Source organism: Sceloporus occidentalis, unplaced genomic scaffold (genome assembly GCF_023333645.1).
Source record: "Sceloporus occidentalis isolate IW3139 unplaced genomic scaffold, rSceOcc1.0.p SCAF_9, whole genome shotgun sequence".
In the NCBI taxonomy this organism is placed as follows: domain Eukaryota; kingdom Metazoa; phylum Chordata; class Lepidosauria; order Squamata; family Phrynosomatidae; genus Sceloporus; species Sceloporus occidentalis.
The window spans coordinates 47,722,137-47,737,340 of NW_028316989.1; the positions used below are offsets into that span (position 1 = coordinate 47,722,137).

The 15,204-nt window shown below is 40.0% G+C and overlaps 1 protein-coding gene across 3 annotated transcripts in view; it reads right to left on the reverse strand.

The window, feature by feature from the left end:
- The window catches only part of LOC149307477 (C-myc promoter-binding protein-like), a 47,600-nt gene that overhangs the window by 22,616 nt on the left and 9,780 nt on the right, over positions 1 to 15,204 (reverse strand). For all 3 annotated transcript variants that reach the window (XM_089539253.1, XM_089539254.1, XM_089539252.1), the window contains 11 exons: positions 14,249 to 14,579; positions 13,692 to 13,941; positions 11,616 to 11,685; positions 10,055 to 10,224; positions 9,530 to 9,771; positions 8,499 to 8,565; positions 8,148 to 8,206; positions 7,021 to 7,165; positions 5,077 to 5,252; positions 2,612 to 2,712; positions 138 to 356 (listed from right to left, as the gene is read on the reverse strand). In XM_089539253.1, coding sequence (XP_089395379.1) covers positions 138 to 356; positions 2,612 to 2,712; positions 5,077 to 5,252; positions 7,021 to 7,165; positions 8,148 to 8,206; positions 8,499 to 8,565; positions 9,530 to 9,771; positions 10,055 to 10,224; positions 11,616 to 11,685; positions 13,692 to 13,941; positions 14,249 to 14,556 — 1,807 coding nt within the window. In that variant the 5' untranslated portion in view covers positions 14,557 to 14,579. The remainder of the gene's footprint in view (positions 1 to 137; positions 357 to 2,611; positions 2,713 to 5,076; positions 5,253 to 7,020; positions 7,166 to 8,147; positions 8,207 to 8,498; positions 8,566 to 9,529; positions 9,772 to 10,054; positions 10,225 to 11,615; positions 11,686 to 13,691; positions 13,942 to 14,248; positions 14,580 to 15,204) is intronic.

Here is a 15,204-nt window from a genome sequence, read left to right on the forward strand (position 1 = left end):
TCTCAGAAACTGTCTAGGTGGGTTTTGTACATCTGTTCCTAAAACATGTATTTCTGCTTCAATATAATCCCTTTGCATCTTCTACCCCTTTTCCCAACTTGCATATTACAAGAAAGCTGAAGATACTGTTCATTTACCTTGCAGTTCAAAGAGGGAACTTGCGTCCGTTGCTGTTTCAGAAGGTGCTTGGGTTATAGGTCTTAGGTATGACCTGTAACCTTTCATTATAGAGGCCATGAAATAGAGAAATGCTTCCTGGATTTCTAAATCTAACAGATGCAGCTTTGACCCTGATTGAAAATCGTAGTCATTCATGGCCAACTCCATCAGGGCATCTTCTCTTGGTCTTTGTTGCACTGTGAATAAAAATAAGATATAACTATGAAAACATAAGCAGTGTTACACTTGGCAGTTTTCTTTCAATTCTACAGGGTTTATTGCAGTGTCAAGTTCGCAATCTCACTCCCCTACATTAATTATGACTTTGCAACATATGGAGCATGTGTTTATTTCCTTCAAAGATTTCTGAGGCTGATAAATTGATTGGTCCTGTCACTGTATTCTTTGAAAGCCCTTAGTATACTGCTATTTACTATTTAAATTTGTTCCAGGTATTCATGTACTAAAGACTTAACATCCTAAGTCAACAATGACCTTCCAGATGTTATTTGATTCCAACTCCCATCAGCCCCAGCTATCGTGGCGAATAGTTGATGGTGACTGGAATTACAGTCCAGTAACATCTGAACGGTCATGGGTTCTCCAGCTGTGTCCTACATTTCCAACAATAACTGAAGTATTTAGCCGGGTTCTCTGGCTAACCTCTCTGGGATATCAGAACATCTAAGCCAATGTCAGCCAGAGGGGACCACACCTTCTGTTAACTGATGTTCCTATGATACTGGAGCACATAAAGCAATGGCATCCCAAGAGAGGCAGAGCAAGCAGAAAGGAGAGAGGCAGAGAATATAAAGACGAGGAGGAGAATGCAGGGGCATGAGGATGGAGAGTCAATAATACCCAAGACCCATCTCATGGAGTTTTATTTGCTAGTTCTCTAGATGTGGTTCAAATGAGAAATGAATTAACAGCTCTTAACTATGACAGAAGAGCATGCAAATCATGAGTCTCTGAGCCGTACAAAAGACCCAAACACATTTGCAGAACACAGCGGTTGCTATGGGAACAATGACAGAATTGGTCTGAGCAAAACCTCATCGACATCTACACAAGGACAATTCACATAAGGTTTTGAAATGCATGCATGAGTTAATGAGATCATGTACGCCTAGGAGCAAATCCCCCCAGGAACGGCTCCTACACCAATACTTTCTTTATTTTAGCCCTCTGCACATGGGTCTTGAGCCATTCTGAGTTGTCTCAGGGGTATTTTTAACAGGCTGATCAGGGAGAGCATTTTCAGTAAGGTGACCAGCAAAGACTCTTGCTCCTCTAAGCTAGATGCTTATATTTAAATGTATTTATCTATTGCATTCGTACCCCACCTTTCCTAAAGTAGCTCAAGGCAGCATACATGACTTTCCCAACACTTCATCCCCACAACATCCCATGAAATAGATTAGGCTGAGAAATAACACAGTCACAACTGAACTTCATGGCTGAATAGGGATTTAAATTTGGGTGTCCCAGTTGCAGTTTCCTACTGAATACATTCATGAATCCATGTGTGGTTGTCATTAAAGGCCATATTCATAGGGATTAGGCATCTGAAAATAGAAAAAGGCAGCTACAACACTGATACTGCCATACAAATATCTCTTCAGGCACAAGGTATCTGTCTAAAAAATTCCTAAAAATGGATTTCCACTTCTCTGAAAATGCCAGATGCCACAGATGCTGGCAAAACATCAGGAAGAAAATCTTCTAGAACATGGCCACATAGCCCGAAAAACCCACAAAAAACCATGGATGCCAGCCATGAAAGCCTTCGACTTCACAATGGATTTCCACTGTTTCTACACTCGAGGCCCTTACAAAAATCCTACAGCTGCTTGTTTTGGGAAATCTTCCCTTCAACTCACTGGCATTATTATACAAATAAAGCTAATTTCTTAACACCTTAACTTTAAACTATGCTAGTCCATATGTAAGAAAAAATGCTGCCCAACAGCAAATATGCAGGGAGTATGTAACTGCTATAAATAACATTTCTCCTGTGTTATACCTCTGTCTTTCAACCTCCCTATCACATTCTCACAGAGAAAGAGAAAGGGAACAGGAACATAGGAAGTTGCCTTATACCAAATCAGAGCTTTAGTCTATCTAAGCTCAAAAGTGCCTGCACCAACTGTCATGCATCTCCAGAGTTTCAGGATATCTCTAGGGCATCTACCTAGAGATGCCAGTGGTTGAAATATAGGTCCTTTAGTATGCCAAACACGTTCTCTATACTGAGCAATGTCCTTCTCCAAATAACTGTCCACACCATCTGCACAGAGTAAGATACACCATATGTTTTTCTCCTGTAGTCTGAAATTAGCTTTTTCATCACATCCCCTGAAGCAACTGCTCCTCATAAGCAGCACAAACATCTGAAAACATGGCCTAGAAGCAACACATATTCCACCGTTTGGGACTTTCCCCGACTTACATTCAGCTAGCTGTTGGTATAAGTTATTTAAAGTGTTCATCAGGTTTTTACAAGGTTTCTTTGGCAAGATCTTCCATGCAATGTTCCTTTTATCTCCAGGTCTGGAATAAGAAAACAGGTAATATGGAAGGGATTGGTCTTTTTGAAATATCTGGCTAAATACAGAGAAAAACAACTAAAGTGATTACATAATCACAACCAGCTATCACTAGAGAACTTATTTATAGCTTTAATATGCTTTTTAAAATGTCCTTCTAAAAATGTTATCTTGTGATGTGTTCTCCACTCCTCTCTGATTTTTCATGCCTATGTTCTACACTATTGTGCCAGAAACCTTGCAAGGATGAATAATGATTCCCACTCCACCTCTGTCCCTCTCTGTGAGAAGCACTCGGCATTCTCTTTGTTTCTATTAATATTTTTTAAATCTCTTTGGTTCTCTTTGCTTCCACACTTCCACTCCAGAAGCTTCAGAAGTGGGCACTTTGGAAGGTATCAAACAACCTTGCAAATGAGGATAGGGACAAGTAGAGGGTCTGTTTGTTCCTTTTCCTCTCTAGAAACTTGTTCCAGCTATCTGGGGTGCAGTTATTATTATACAATAAAAGTTTGACTTTTCTCATTTAAAAAAAACAAAACACCTAAAACAATTCATAAATTGAATCCAAAATGCAAGGCTAGATAGATGATCTGAGTGGATTTTAGCCACGGTGGTTCATCTGTTAAAACAACAGAATATCAACACTACAGACCAACTGGTTCAGTATTTCCCACCAGAGAACTATAGTTCAATGGAGGCATCCAGCAATTCACTTAACCTTCATCAATGACAATTCTCAGGAATCTTTTATTTCTTTATTTTTTAAAAACATTATTTCATTTATGTGCCACCTTTCTCATGGAGCAGGACCCAAGGCAGCTCACAGAAGAATGTTTCAGTTACAGCAAACAAAGAAATAAAATTATTCCCAATGATACTATAACAATTTTGCTTTATAGTCTTTATGTTTTAAAGTCACTGGTAGCCAACAAAAGCCATAAAAATTTATACACAACCATAGTGCACTTTTTTTGTTTGTTCCTCCCATACTCTCAGCAATACCACTACAGATAGACAGGTGTCTTCTTGTTTCCATTACAGTGGTTCTTTGATCAAATGATCGGTGAAACTTAAGATATGAAACACTAGAACCAACCACGGCCTTAAGAGAGTCATGACACTCGTAAACTAGGGGAAAACAGATATAAATTTGAAGTATAAATGTGCCCTCGTCAAATATACAGAAATGCTAGCTTCTTTCCATTTCCTTGAATATAAGAAACAGAAGTTGCTCTTTCAAAAACTACCAACTTTGGTAGCTTCAAAAGCTTTCAACTTTGGTTCTACAGTATGACAAAATTACAAGTTGAGAGAAGTAAAATTAGCAACAGAATGGAAACTGATCTGTTAAGCCTGTTTCTTTTATTTTACAGACGTTTCCTCCAGCCCTGTCTCTGCCCCGCAACTGGAGACTAACTATGAAGTCTAGACCACCAAGAACTGCAGAAAAGCAATTTCACTTCTTCTTTCAAGCTGTGTAATCTTAAAACTCACTTTCTATCTCCATGGGTTTAAAACTCTTCTTTTGAGGAAAGCTGTGTGCTTTTCACAACACTGAGAAGATTACTGGGAGACTATCTATAATTTACTTAGGAGATTAATGTGTTCATGTATTGGCAAAGGCAAATTGCTAAGGCAAACAATATGCATCTTTGTTAACTATGAATACACAATTCCTTCGGCACATAATGCTGCAAGGTAATAGTACACATATGTATATTTATCCCTGGGTTATGCAACATGATGTAACTAGAATAGTGTAGTGGCTGAGTAAGCTAATTGAGGAGTCTGGAAATCAATACACAGCTTGAAGTCGACTACTGTTTTCTCAGGTCTAATCTGCACTGCAGAAATAATGAGGTTTGACATCACTTTAACTGCCGTGGCTCAATGCTATCGAATTCTGGGATTTGTAGCTTCATGAGACGTTGAGCCTTCTCCGTCAGAGAGGCTTGGGTGCCACAACTAACTGCAAATCCCAGGACTGCAGTTTGATACCAGTTTAACTACCATGGCTCAATCATTGAGCCATGGTAGTTAAACTGGTATCAAACTGCATTAATTCTGCAATGCAGATTAGACCTCAGTCTCACCCTATAAGCAGTGCTGGCCTGTTTTACTGAATCGTCTGAATAGACAGATGAACTGCTAATTGACTCCATTGCAAAGCTTTTCAGTAGAATCAGTTCACACATTTGCTGCGACTCATTCAGTGCTAAGGAAACAAATGATGCAAGTGAAATGTCAGTGGAAGCATAATACGGTTTCTTGGTATGTTAAACTACACGATAAAGAAAAGTATTTCACTCCTATGCCTGCCAGTAAAATCTTGCAAAATGGTACAGAGAAATGTTTTGATGCTTACTGTGAAATGGTGTTTGTATCTAGGTCAACGCAGCTAACATCTGGCGGAGGGTCGTAGAGATCAAAGTATCTTGAATCAATTCCTACTATGAATGGACACGGAGCACTTAAAACATCTGCCAGGGCTAGCGGGCAGAGAGGAATGTATGGGCACGGCCAGTGGAAAGGAAAGATCATCTTTAAAAAGAGGAGAAATACATGCATTGTGTAAAAACAAACAGATGTGCTTCAAGTCAACCCAACAAACCCAGACCATTTCCTCCATCTTCAGCATGAACACATGCTGTCAGTTTGAGTCACATCAGTGCAACTACTGAACAAATTGAACCTTGTGGGAAATACAGCCATTCCTTTCTTTCATCATGTCGACTGCTTTGCTTAGATAACAGACAAGGGCACAGTCACCTGGGAAGTTCTCCTACTCAAATCCTGTTTCAACGGTACAGGAGTTCTTCGCTTTATTTCAGTGAAATTTGTACAGAAGACCTTCCAGGGGAGTTTAATCTTATTTAGAAGAGGATGCACTCTTTCTCTCTCCAGTTGAAGTGTCTACTAACCAACAGGACCTCCATCTGGTCTGAACTGAACACTAGTTTATTTACCCATGTCCATTCTCTTAATACACCCAGATGATTGTTCAAGATTTCAATATTCGTTTTGTCATTAGAAACAGAGACAGAGATGGAGCTAGGTATTATCAGCATAATGATGATATCCAGCCCATAAACACTGGATGGCCTTTCCTGTGGCTTCATACAGATATTTAAAAGCACATGGAGCAAAACAAAGCCCTAAGGAAATGCTACAAGACAAGGGGCTGAGAAGTACTACTCCAACACCTAGAAACGAGTAGGACATGGTGTTTCCATATTGGTCAAGCAACCCAGAAGGTTACCACAACTGTTGGCACCAAAGGCCATTTGAAAGATCAAACAAAATTGATAAGGAGACATTCTTCCCGACCAGCTCCTCATCCACCAAGGCAGCCAAGACTGTCTCTGCCTCAAAATTGAGTTTGAAAAGAATACAGATGATCCATTTCATCCAGGAAAATCTGGAGTGGTCCCCTCAAATAATGTACTCCAAAAAAGGGAGGAAGGGGGGCTTTAGAGACTGGACAATGATTATCAAGAGTAGTAGAAGCTGACCAAGGCTGTTTCATCTAGTTTCAGAGTAGTGAAACTAATTTTACCACTATCTAACTGGAACACAGCCCTCTTTCAAGGAGGCATTTATAAACTCCATCTTCATCACTTGACCAGCCAATTCCCCCTACTCAGCAGTCAGGATGGACACAATGGAAGGGGCAAGTGCTCAACCTCTCCCATCCAAGCAAATCTTTCACATCCTTAGGCAATATAAAATAGAACTCATAATCTCTAAATAGACAGTCATTCAAAGCATTATTGAATTGTATCTAAGCATTGTTTCGGGACAGAACAGAGAGGTGAAGATGGCAAACATCCTCAGCAGCCCATCTGCACAAACATCCTCAGAAAGTAAAAACCAAACAACAAACCGAATGTTTAACACATGACCCCTTGCGTGAAATAGAAGTCACATCTCCAAGAGTTACTCTGAGGCTTATGCAAGGGGCTTGTGCTAGCTCAGTGGAATTTTTGACTTTATTTCTTTGATGAATTGACCTTCATGTGATACCACAAACTGTGTTTGAAATTCTCCCTCAGTATGACATGCAGCTGGCGTTCAAACAAAACAGTTTAAAGCCCTTGGGTTCACAGAACCATTTTTCATACAGCAGTAGACCCTGACCGTAGTATCAAGTAAACAAATCCATTCCAGCTCATTTTACACCTGAATAAAGAAGAGACTTTTACTAATAGATTTTTTTAGTACCTAGAACTTTAGGAATAATTAATTATGGGGTTCCCCCCCTACGTTTTTAAAGGATAGCATATTTAAGACAACAACAAATGGTGCTTACTGAGACAAGTGCTTCTGTTACACTGGTAAGGACAGAAGGTCGCAAAGAATGGATAAGGATCTTGTGTTCGGTCACCGCAAATACAAGCAGAGTTACAGCATTCTCAGGACCAAGATTCTGCAGAAGAGCAGAAAACTTGCCACCGCTAGCATTTAAAGGAGAGGGGGAAAAAACAGCGATCAATACTATTTACCTATTATAAGTTAATGCCACCTTTCCTTCAAATGAGTCCTTTCATCTTCACAAGAACTCTCTGAGAGGAGATTATGCTGAGGAATTGTGACTGTCCCATGATCACCCAGCATATGCCTTGTGGTTTCCCTAGTTTAAGTCCAACATCCTGAACACTACACCCTGTTGATTATTAAATAACTATTACATATCAACATGGTGCTGGCACAGTGGAGTTTCTTTCTTGCCCCTTCTCCCCACAACCCTCCATTCTCTGTAAAAATTTGTTCTGAAGAGGTTTGTGTGAGAGCATCTGGGGTGGGATTAAGGTCCACATGGGCCACAATGCTCTGGGGGCAACCCAGGATATTCTGGCCCCAAAGGTGCCCCCAAAGTCCTGCCATTACTTGGGCACTCTGGAGTAGCATTGGGCATCTGTTCATATGCATGTCCTGCTATGCCAACCAGTGCACACCACCACTACCAGCATGAGTCATTCACACTAAGGCCGACAACAAGGTGGCCAGCATTGATCGCACCTCATTCAGGGAGCACAGCAGGACACATTGTAAACAGCTACCCAATGTCACTTCAGAGGGTTCCAGATTTTCTAGGACAATCCAGAACAGAAGGCGAGTTTTTGAAATCCATTTTAAAAGTGATATAACACGGCCTCAGTTCTGAACTGACCATACATTGCCAGGACAGTTCACACCAGGACTGGGGATTGGGCCCTGCGTCATTTGGGCTGACAGCTGTGAGAACAGTGAGAAGTTGTATTGTTTGGCCCAGGCAGACACAGCCCAAGTCACTAAATAGTGAAAAAGGTTTTGGCCCCCACCCACATCTGGATGTGCTTTAAAAATCATGAAGAAACTCTTATTTCAAATCTTTCATTGCTGATTTCTCAGTTCCCCTCCTATCTCTTGACTATAACAACACACACGCATACTTGCCTCAGTGGCAGAGGAGATGATATGGGCTGACTAAGAATCAGGCTGTCATGAGGTGATAACTGTTTAAAAAAACACATTTATATCATGTTTTGTACTTTAGATAACGAATAACTGAAGAAAAGCCTGAGGGTTAAAATAAAAACCACTCTCTGGAACTACAGAGTTAACGGTAGATACGAAGATTGTAGCCATACCCAAGAAATAGCTATTAATTCATAGAAACAATTCATAAATTTATCTGGAGAAAAGTTCTGACATGTCATGCAGATCTAACTACTAACTACTAATCTTATAAGTAGTAGACATGTTCTACAGTCCACACGTTCGGACGCTATGCTCATTTATACTTACTTGGACTAGAATTCTTGGCCTCTGTGGGGATGGAAAAGGAACTTTGTGCATAAAATGGGAAATATGCCTGTAAAAGAGGAAATGATGCATTTTAACTTACAGCAGCCTTTGAATATAGGCTAAGTTTACCAAGTCAGACATTATAGGACACCTCCATGTAAACCAGAGGTAAAAAGTAGTCTCATAACATTAGTACCCAGTCTCTATAACTTTGCCACCTGTTTCACCAGCTCTCATACCCTATTTTACCGTTTTTAAATATATGTAGATGAGCCCAGCCTCATAGCAGTTGTCCATCCTGTTTCTGATCCTTCTACACTTGCTCTGAAACCTGGCATCTTATGTTCAACCACACCAACTACTTCTGGCCCTTCTGGATCTTCCCCCAAATCTGTCCTCGTTACAAAACCAGCCACCCAATGCTTGCTTGCACAAAAACTGGGCCTCTGGTTGCGGCCAGCCTCAAAGTGAGACACAGGACTTGCATTTAGTTAGGAAAAAACACATCTTGTGACCTCAGTGCAGGTTACAGTTTCTGGTTTTAAATAACAAATGAGAAATGTAGTTCATACATCAAACCTAAACATAGGAATAGTTGAAACACAATGACAAGGCAGAGTTTGGCACTACATGCACTGGCCTGGAATGAGTCTCTGATTAGCAGTCTTGGATGGAAGGCAAATGCAAACCGTAGTTGCCAAGATAAAACTATATTTTGCTGCAAATCAGAAAAGGAGAGTGAAAACTGTAGAATACAAGAGGATGCAGGGAGACATAATATAGATGCCTCTTTATTTAGATAAGCTTTTCAACATACTGCCAAGTAATGGTTTGGCAAAACATCTAAACTAATCCAAGGTTAAGCTTACTTAGCCCCTGATGGAGTGATATCCAATTCAAACAATGACAAAAGGAAGGAAACCCAGATATTGACTGATGGAAGGCACTTTCAGTTATGAACCCTTCACTCAACAATGTTACACTTACTACAATACTCAATGTGAAATGCAAAAATATTCCACTGGACTTACTTTTCAATAGGCAGGACATGTGGACCAGATATGGAGTAACGATACAGAAAGGTAAGAAATTTCTTGAAAGCATCAAAGAATGGCCAGTGAGAAAGAAGGCAGATGCATTTATTAGTCTGGACTGATTTGGAACAAGCAGATTTCCCATCCACAGTATCCATGAGACCTAACTGAGACTTCTGCTTTTCTGTGAGCTTTTCCTCTGAATATGTTTCATAGAACTGAATAGCAGCACCATAGACCTGTAAATGATAATGCACTATACTCAAGGCAAGAAACTCCAAAAGATATTCATTTTGCATATGGTTTTATTTTAATACACTGCACTTCTTGAAATGAATATTATGAACAAACTCTTCACTGCTCAGAAGTAACTACTCAAGTGAAGATCAAACAAAAACCTGGATTATTGCATCAGTTTATGACAGCTATACTGTCATTACAAGAAGGGTATCCATGCATGAACAAACTCAGAAAAATGAAATGAACAAGTTGCACTTGAAAATTATAGACAGTGATGCATACCTTTTCAGCAGACGCTCCAGTAAGTACAAATGTAGAAAATACTGGGAGGGGATATTTACTATTTGATGGCCAACATTCGATTGTTGCCCCCATTGGGAGGCAAAAGAGAGGTACTGATTCTGGCAAGGGAAATGAATCGTAGTCATCTTCTGGGTATCTACATATTAGACCTAGAGAAAGCAATTTCTCATGTTACTTAAAGACATGAATTCTATAATGCACATTAGAAACATTTAGGGTGCTGCCATTTATTATTTTAATTTCTCTGTTTGCATGTTTAACCAATGAAATCCTATCCTTGTTGTCTCAAAACTAAGTTCCATTATCATAAAATTAAAGAAAAATGACAAATATTATATCTAATAAACCTATGTTCCCAACTCTATGATTCTAACTAAGATGGGAGGAGGATGGAAGAAAAGCAAAAGGGAAGAGTGGCTGCTTGAGCCCCAAATAACTTATACTACTCCAGAGCCAGAAGCTATTAGGGCCGGGGAGATGTGTTAGAATCCTCCTTTCTTGCAAAATACAGCAGTTTTAGGAGCAAGGAAAGGAAAAGGGACACGTTTCCCTTTGGCACGTAAGCAGTTATCATCTATTAATAGTTTTCAGCCAATAATGCACTAGTGCAACTTCCTCTATGGGCAAGATGAGTCTTCACCCCTTGAAGCAATGGCCATTCCTTATCTCAGCATATGTAGTGATATCACTGCACCCTCCCAAGCATCCTGGGAAGATGACAGACAGCACTTTGCCTGAGGCCACTCCACATGCTTAAGCAGCAATTCTGCCCCAGACCTCCTCTGAGCAAAAGCTAATATTCTATTCCCTCTATCATTCTGGTTCTGTTATGGATAGCATTACTACTTTTTCCTGGTTTCCTAGTTCTTTCAATCAATGCAATCCAGTTTTCCCAGTAACAAAATCAGACAGAGTAACTTGACATTTTCCTCTGCCTGTTTATTAGGGTAATAAGTAATGTTGCATCCATTTCAACCAGTCATGCCCAGGCAAGCTCCAAAGGGAAATACGTGCTTCTCTACTTGGCAAATTGTACCGGTGTGTCTCTCAAGTATCCCAATTACATGAGTTATTTTGTACATTGGGCCCTTTATGTCTGCTGGGGTTTGGTCCCAGGATCCCCCGTTGATACCAAAATCTGTGGATGCTCATGTCCCATTACATACAATGGCACAATAAGATGGTTTCCCTTATATAAAATATTTTATTAGAGGAATATAATAAACAGACTCAGCACCGAATTTGCCCTTGTTTCAAAACTGGTTTGTTGTTGGCTGGAAGCAACTGAAAATCCACTTGGGAATACAGTATTGAGTCTGTAATTTTTTTGATCCTGGTGATAATAATTCGATTTTTTTTCTGAATGCCATAACATTTTTAGTCTTTTTGACATTACGAAACTCATATTTAAGTCTTAAACACATGACATGACATAGACACAATTCCAAAAAATAACTGATCCATAAATATGAAAATGAAGTGTTCAGTTTTTTCTTCTGTTATGTGTGACCAATAAACGTTTTTTGGAACAATGACTTACCAGCTTTGTATGATATGGTGTTTGTTTTTGCTACGGACTTCTTGTAACACAAATATACTGCTGAGCCCCACTGAAAAGCAAGGGAGGAAAAGACGAATTGATTTAATAGATAAAGCAGAGACAAAGAGTCCAATGTCACAATGGAGAAAGGTAAGCAAGCCAATAAGGTCAAATTCTGCCTTTAAAAAATTAATATACAACTTGTAACAAATAATGGAAGCATCATGTGTCAACTCAAAGAACCTGACTCATAAGGCAATAGCTCATTTTCCTGGGCTTGATTCATGCTGATGTTTAAGCCTTTTATAACCATGCTTGAATCTCTTAACCTGTAATTTTTTTCACTCTGTGACTCCTTTTAGCATAAATGTCATACAATTTCATAATTTCTGAACAGTACCGATGTCTTTATGTTGGCGGCAAGTTGATGAAGTAAACAGAGATTTCAAACACTTTGTTAAAAAATGTTTATACACTGACTTTATCCAGTTAAAGGGCCAAAGAAGTGCTTGCAACACAAGCTGAAACAAAATTCAGCAAAAATGAACTGCATCGTTTGAACAGGCATGTTCAACAAGCACCTTTGTAAAATGGGGAACTATGAGTCACTAAGCTATACGTTTTAGATATGCGTGTAGCTGAGGGTTATTTTTATCTATTTAAAAAGCACATTTTGGCAAACCATTCAAAGTTGGACTTGTTTTCACTAGTCACCAGAGCTGCCCTAAAAAACTACATGATGACTCTCTCTCCCTGTTCTGCCTCAGCCACATTTTATCATTCAGAAACAGCCCAACAGGCCAGTGAGATGGAGGAAACTCTTCATTTCAACACATGTAAGGGCTTGTTAAGCCCTGTGGGAAAGTCTTTTTTTAAACAAAATTCCAAGCAACTTGACAATAATATGATTCCACAAAAGCCAAAATTACGGGAGACAGTCATACAATTCTGTTTTAATCTCTCTTTCCCATCATACAAGACAGCAGCCTCTCATACCACAGTGAATTGGACGAATACTTTCTACTTAACCCATATTATGGTCAGAAACCCACTCTATTATGTCCAGCTTGGAATTTCAATATACAGCCTAAAACACTCTTTTAACCTTTTAGGTGGGCAATGAAAAACCTCCTCTGAACACGTCTGGCCAAGAAAAGCCCATGATAGCGTCACCAAAGGATGGAGTCAAGTTGAAAGCACATAACAAACACAAAACTAAGCAACTGGCTCCTCATATAGGACATTCCTGTCTTTTACAGTTCTTTGTTTACAGTAAAATACTGGGATGCAATAAACTCCTGGCAACTAGTTTGATATTCTTATTCATGTTGTTAAAGCAGTGAACATCTAGGAGGGCCAGCTTCTAGAGTATGTGAACAATCAACGTTTCCACAATGTGTGCCAGGTATACTGGAAACCAATGTAGTCTAGTGGTTTAAGTGTTGGGCTAGGACTCTAGGAGACCAGTGTTTCAATTGCCACTCAGCCCTGGAAATCCCTGGGTGGCCTTGGACAAAGCCATGCTCAGCCTCAGAGAGGGCAATGGCACACCTCCTCTGAAATCTTGCCAATAAAACCCTATTTGTCAACTTGAACGCTCATGACAACAAGCCAGGTATAGCTAAAGATAGCAATTGGAGCTAAAGCAGTACACATCTTTTTACCAGATGGTTGGGACAAATGACGAGAGCAGTTAATATCATTTTGTGGCAGCATATGGCTGCTTAACTAGATGGGCTCTTCATCTAATCCAGTAAAACAATAGTTATGTCTTTATGCTCTTACATTAGGGCTTTACAAATAACCTCCTGAGAAGATTCTTTAACTATATTTATTCCACTGTCTATAGGTAGAGAAGAGAGGACCACAAGAAGAAACTTGCAACAGAATACTGGTTGTTAATGGTGACAATAAACACACCAATGCTGAGGCATGAGGTACAAGGGCCTTACATGGGCCTTCTGGGCTTTTCAGGAGGGTTACATTAATGAGAAATAAACATGTCTATTATAAATCTGTTACCCACGTTATGAAATTGCTAAACACTATATTGTACAAATCCAGAAGTAAGCTTACCATACTATTGTTCAGATTCCTGTCAACCTTGCAGAACGTATGGGGCGGGGTTTCTCCCTTACTTGGTACAATGATGCATATATCTGTGACAGCCAAAGTATTCTGTGTCATGTTCTCCGAGGCTCTTCGGTATGTGATGTATACTTTTTGCGATGAGGTGCCACCGCTGATATTTGCAGGGCGGCCATATGAAGTTGCTTGAATAATTTCACAGCCCTGCTTTAATCTCTCTTTCCCATCGTATAAAACCCTAGACAGAAGACAAACCCCAAAACACAAAGTCAGTATTCAGAAACTAAAAGATAATAAACAATATTGGGGTTCTGACATATAAATATTCTCAAGCTCCACCTATAACCCATCAGATTATGCCTCGGATCTACTTCTGTGTTGACCAGATCCTCCAGGTTTCATCCCTGATCCACTAAGTACTTTCTTATGTCAGGCTCTAGCAACAGCTAGCATTTTTGAAATGTAAAGAGATGAGCAGCTCTACTCATGACAAGCCCCATTTTAATCATTAAAGTCCAACAACACTGTTAATAAAAATGACTCACCCCAGATCAGTAAGTGGAGGTTTGTCCCTTCCTCTCCTGTAGCACAAGTATATCTGTGGTCCCACAAGGCTGCCATTGTTGAGATCCGCTGACAATCCTGATGGAGTTACATCGATGCATTTGTAGCCATGCGGGACGTCTTCTCCCAGAGATTTAATTATGACCGCTACATCTGTGATTGGCTCTTTTGGCTTCGCAAGTTTGTGACAAGCATCATTGAAATGGATTTCCTCCTCTAGTGGTTTGGAAATATCCGTCAGTCCTGCCACAACAAAGTAGTCAGCGACACGAGCTCCTCTGTCTTCCATTTTCCATCACAGATACGTTCTAGCTGGCAAGGAATAAAGAACAGTGAGATATGGGAAACTTGAATGCACAGGAGCCTCTCTCAAAATAAAATAAAAACAATCAGGAATACACAATAAAAGCACTACGTATTTCTGCAACAGCTTTCTGTGGCCTGTTCTATGTAAAACATACTTTTCTCTCCCTCCATATTGGAAGAAAAACATTCAGGGATGCCACTATTCACTTACATACCTAACTTGCAGCTTCAGAAATACAAACACAAATGCACTAGCTGGTGAGCAGCTTGTTGCTCTTGATGCGTCTGCATGGATATGAGGCTCACTTGCCAAGAGGAGGAATGGCTTTTATAATAAATGCCACTACTCGCCTGTTTCAAAAACCAACAGCACCAAACTCTTTTGGAGCATCCCTACTGCATGTGAAATGTTAATTCAACTAAAAACCTCAACAATCACAGACAGCTTGTGCCAAGGCAATGAGACACAGGCACTTTTCTAAAGCTGCGGTGCATTATATAAGCATCTGCTCCTCACAGCTTAAGCGATGCAATGGAGCTTAGTCACTTGCCCACCACTAGCCCTTCCTTTCTCCACCCGCCCCCCTGGTTTTTACTTCTTTGGAGAAACTGATGAAAGGATGCTGGCAAA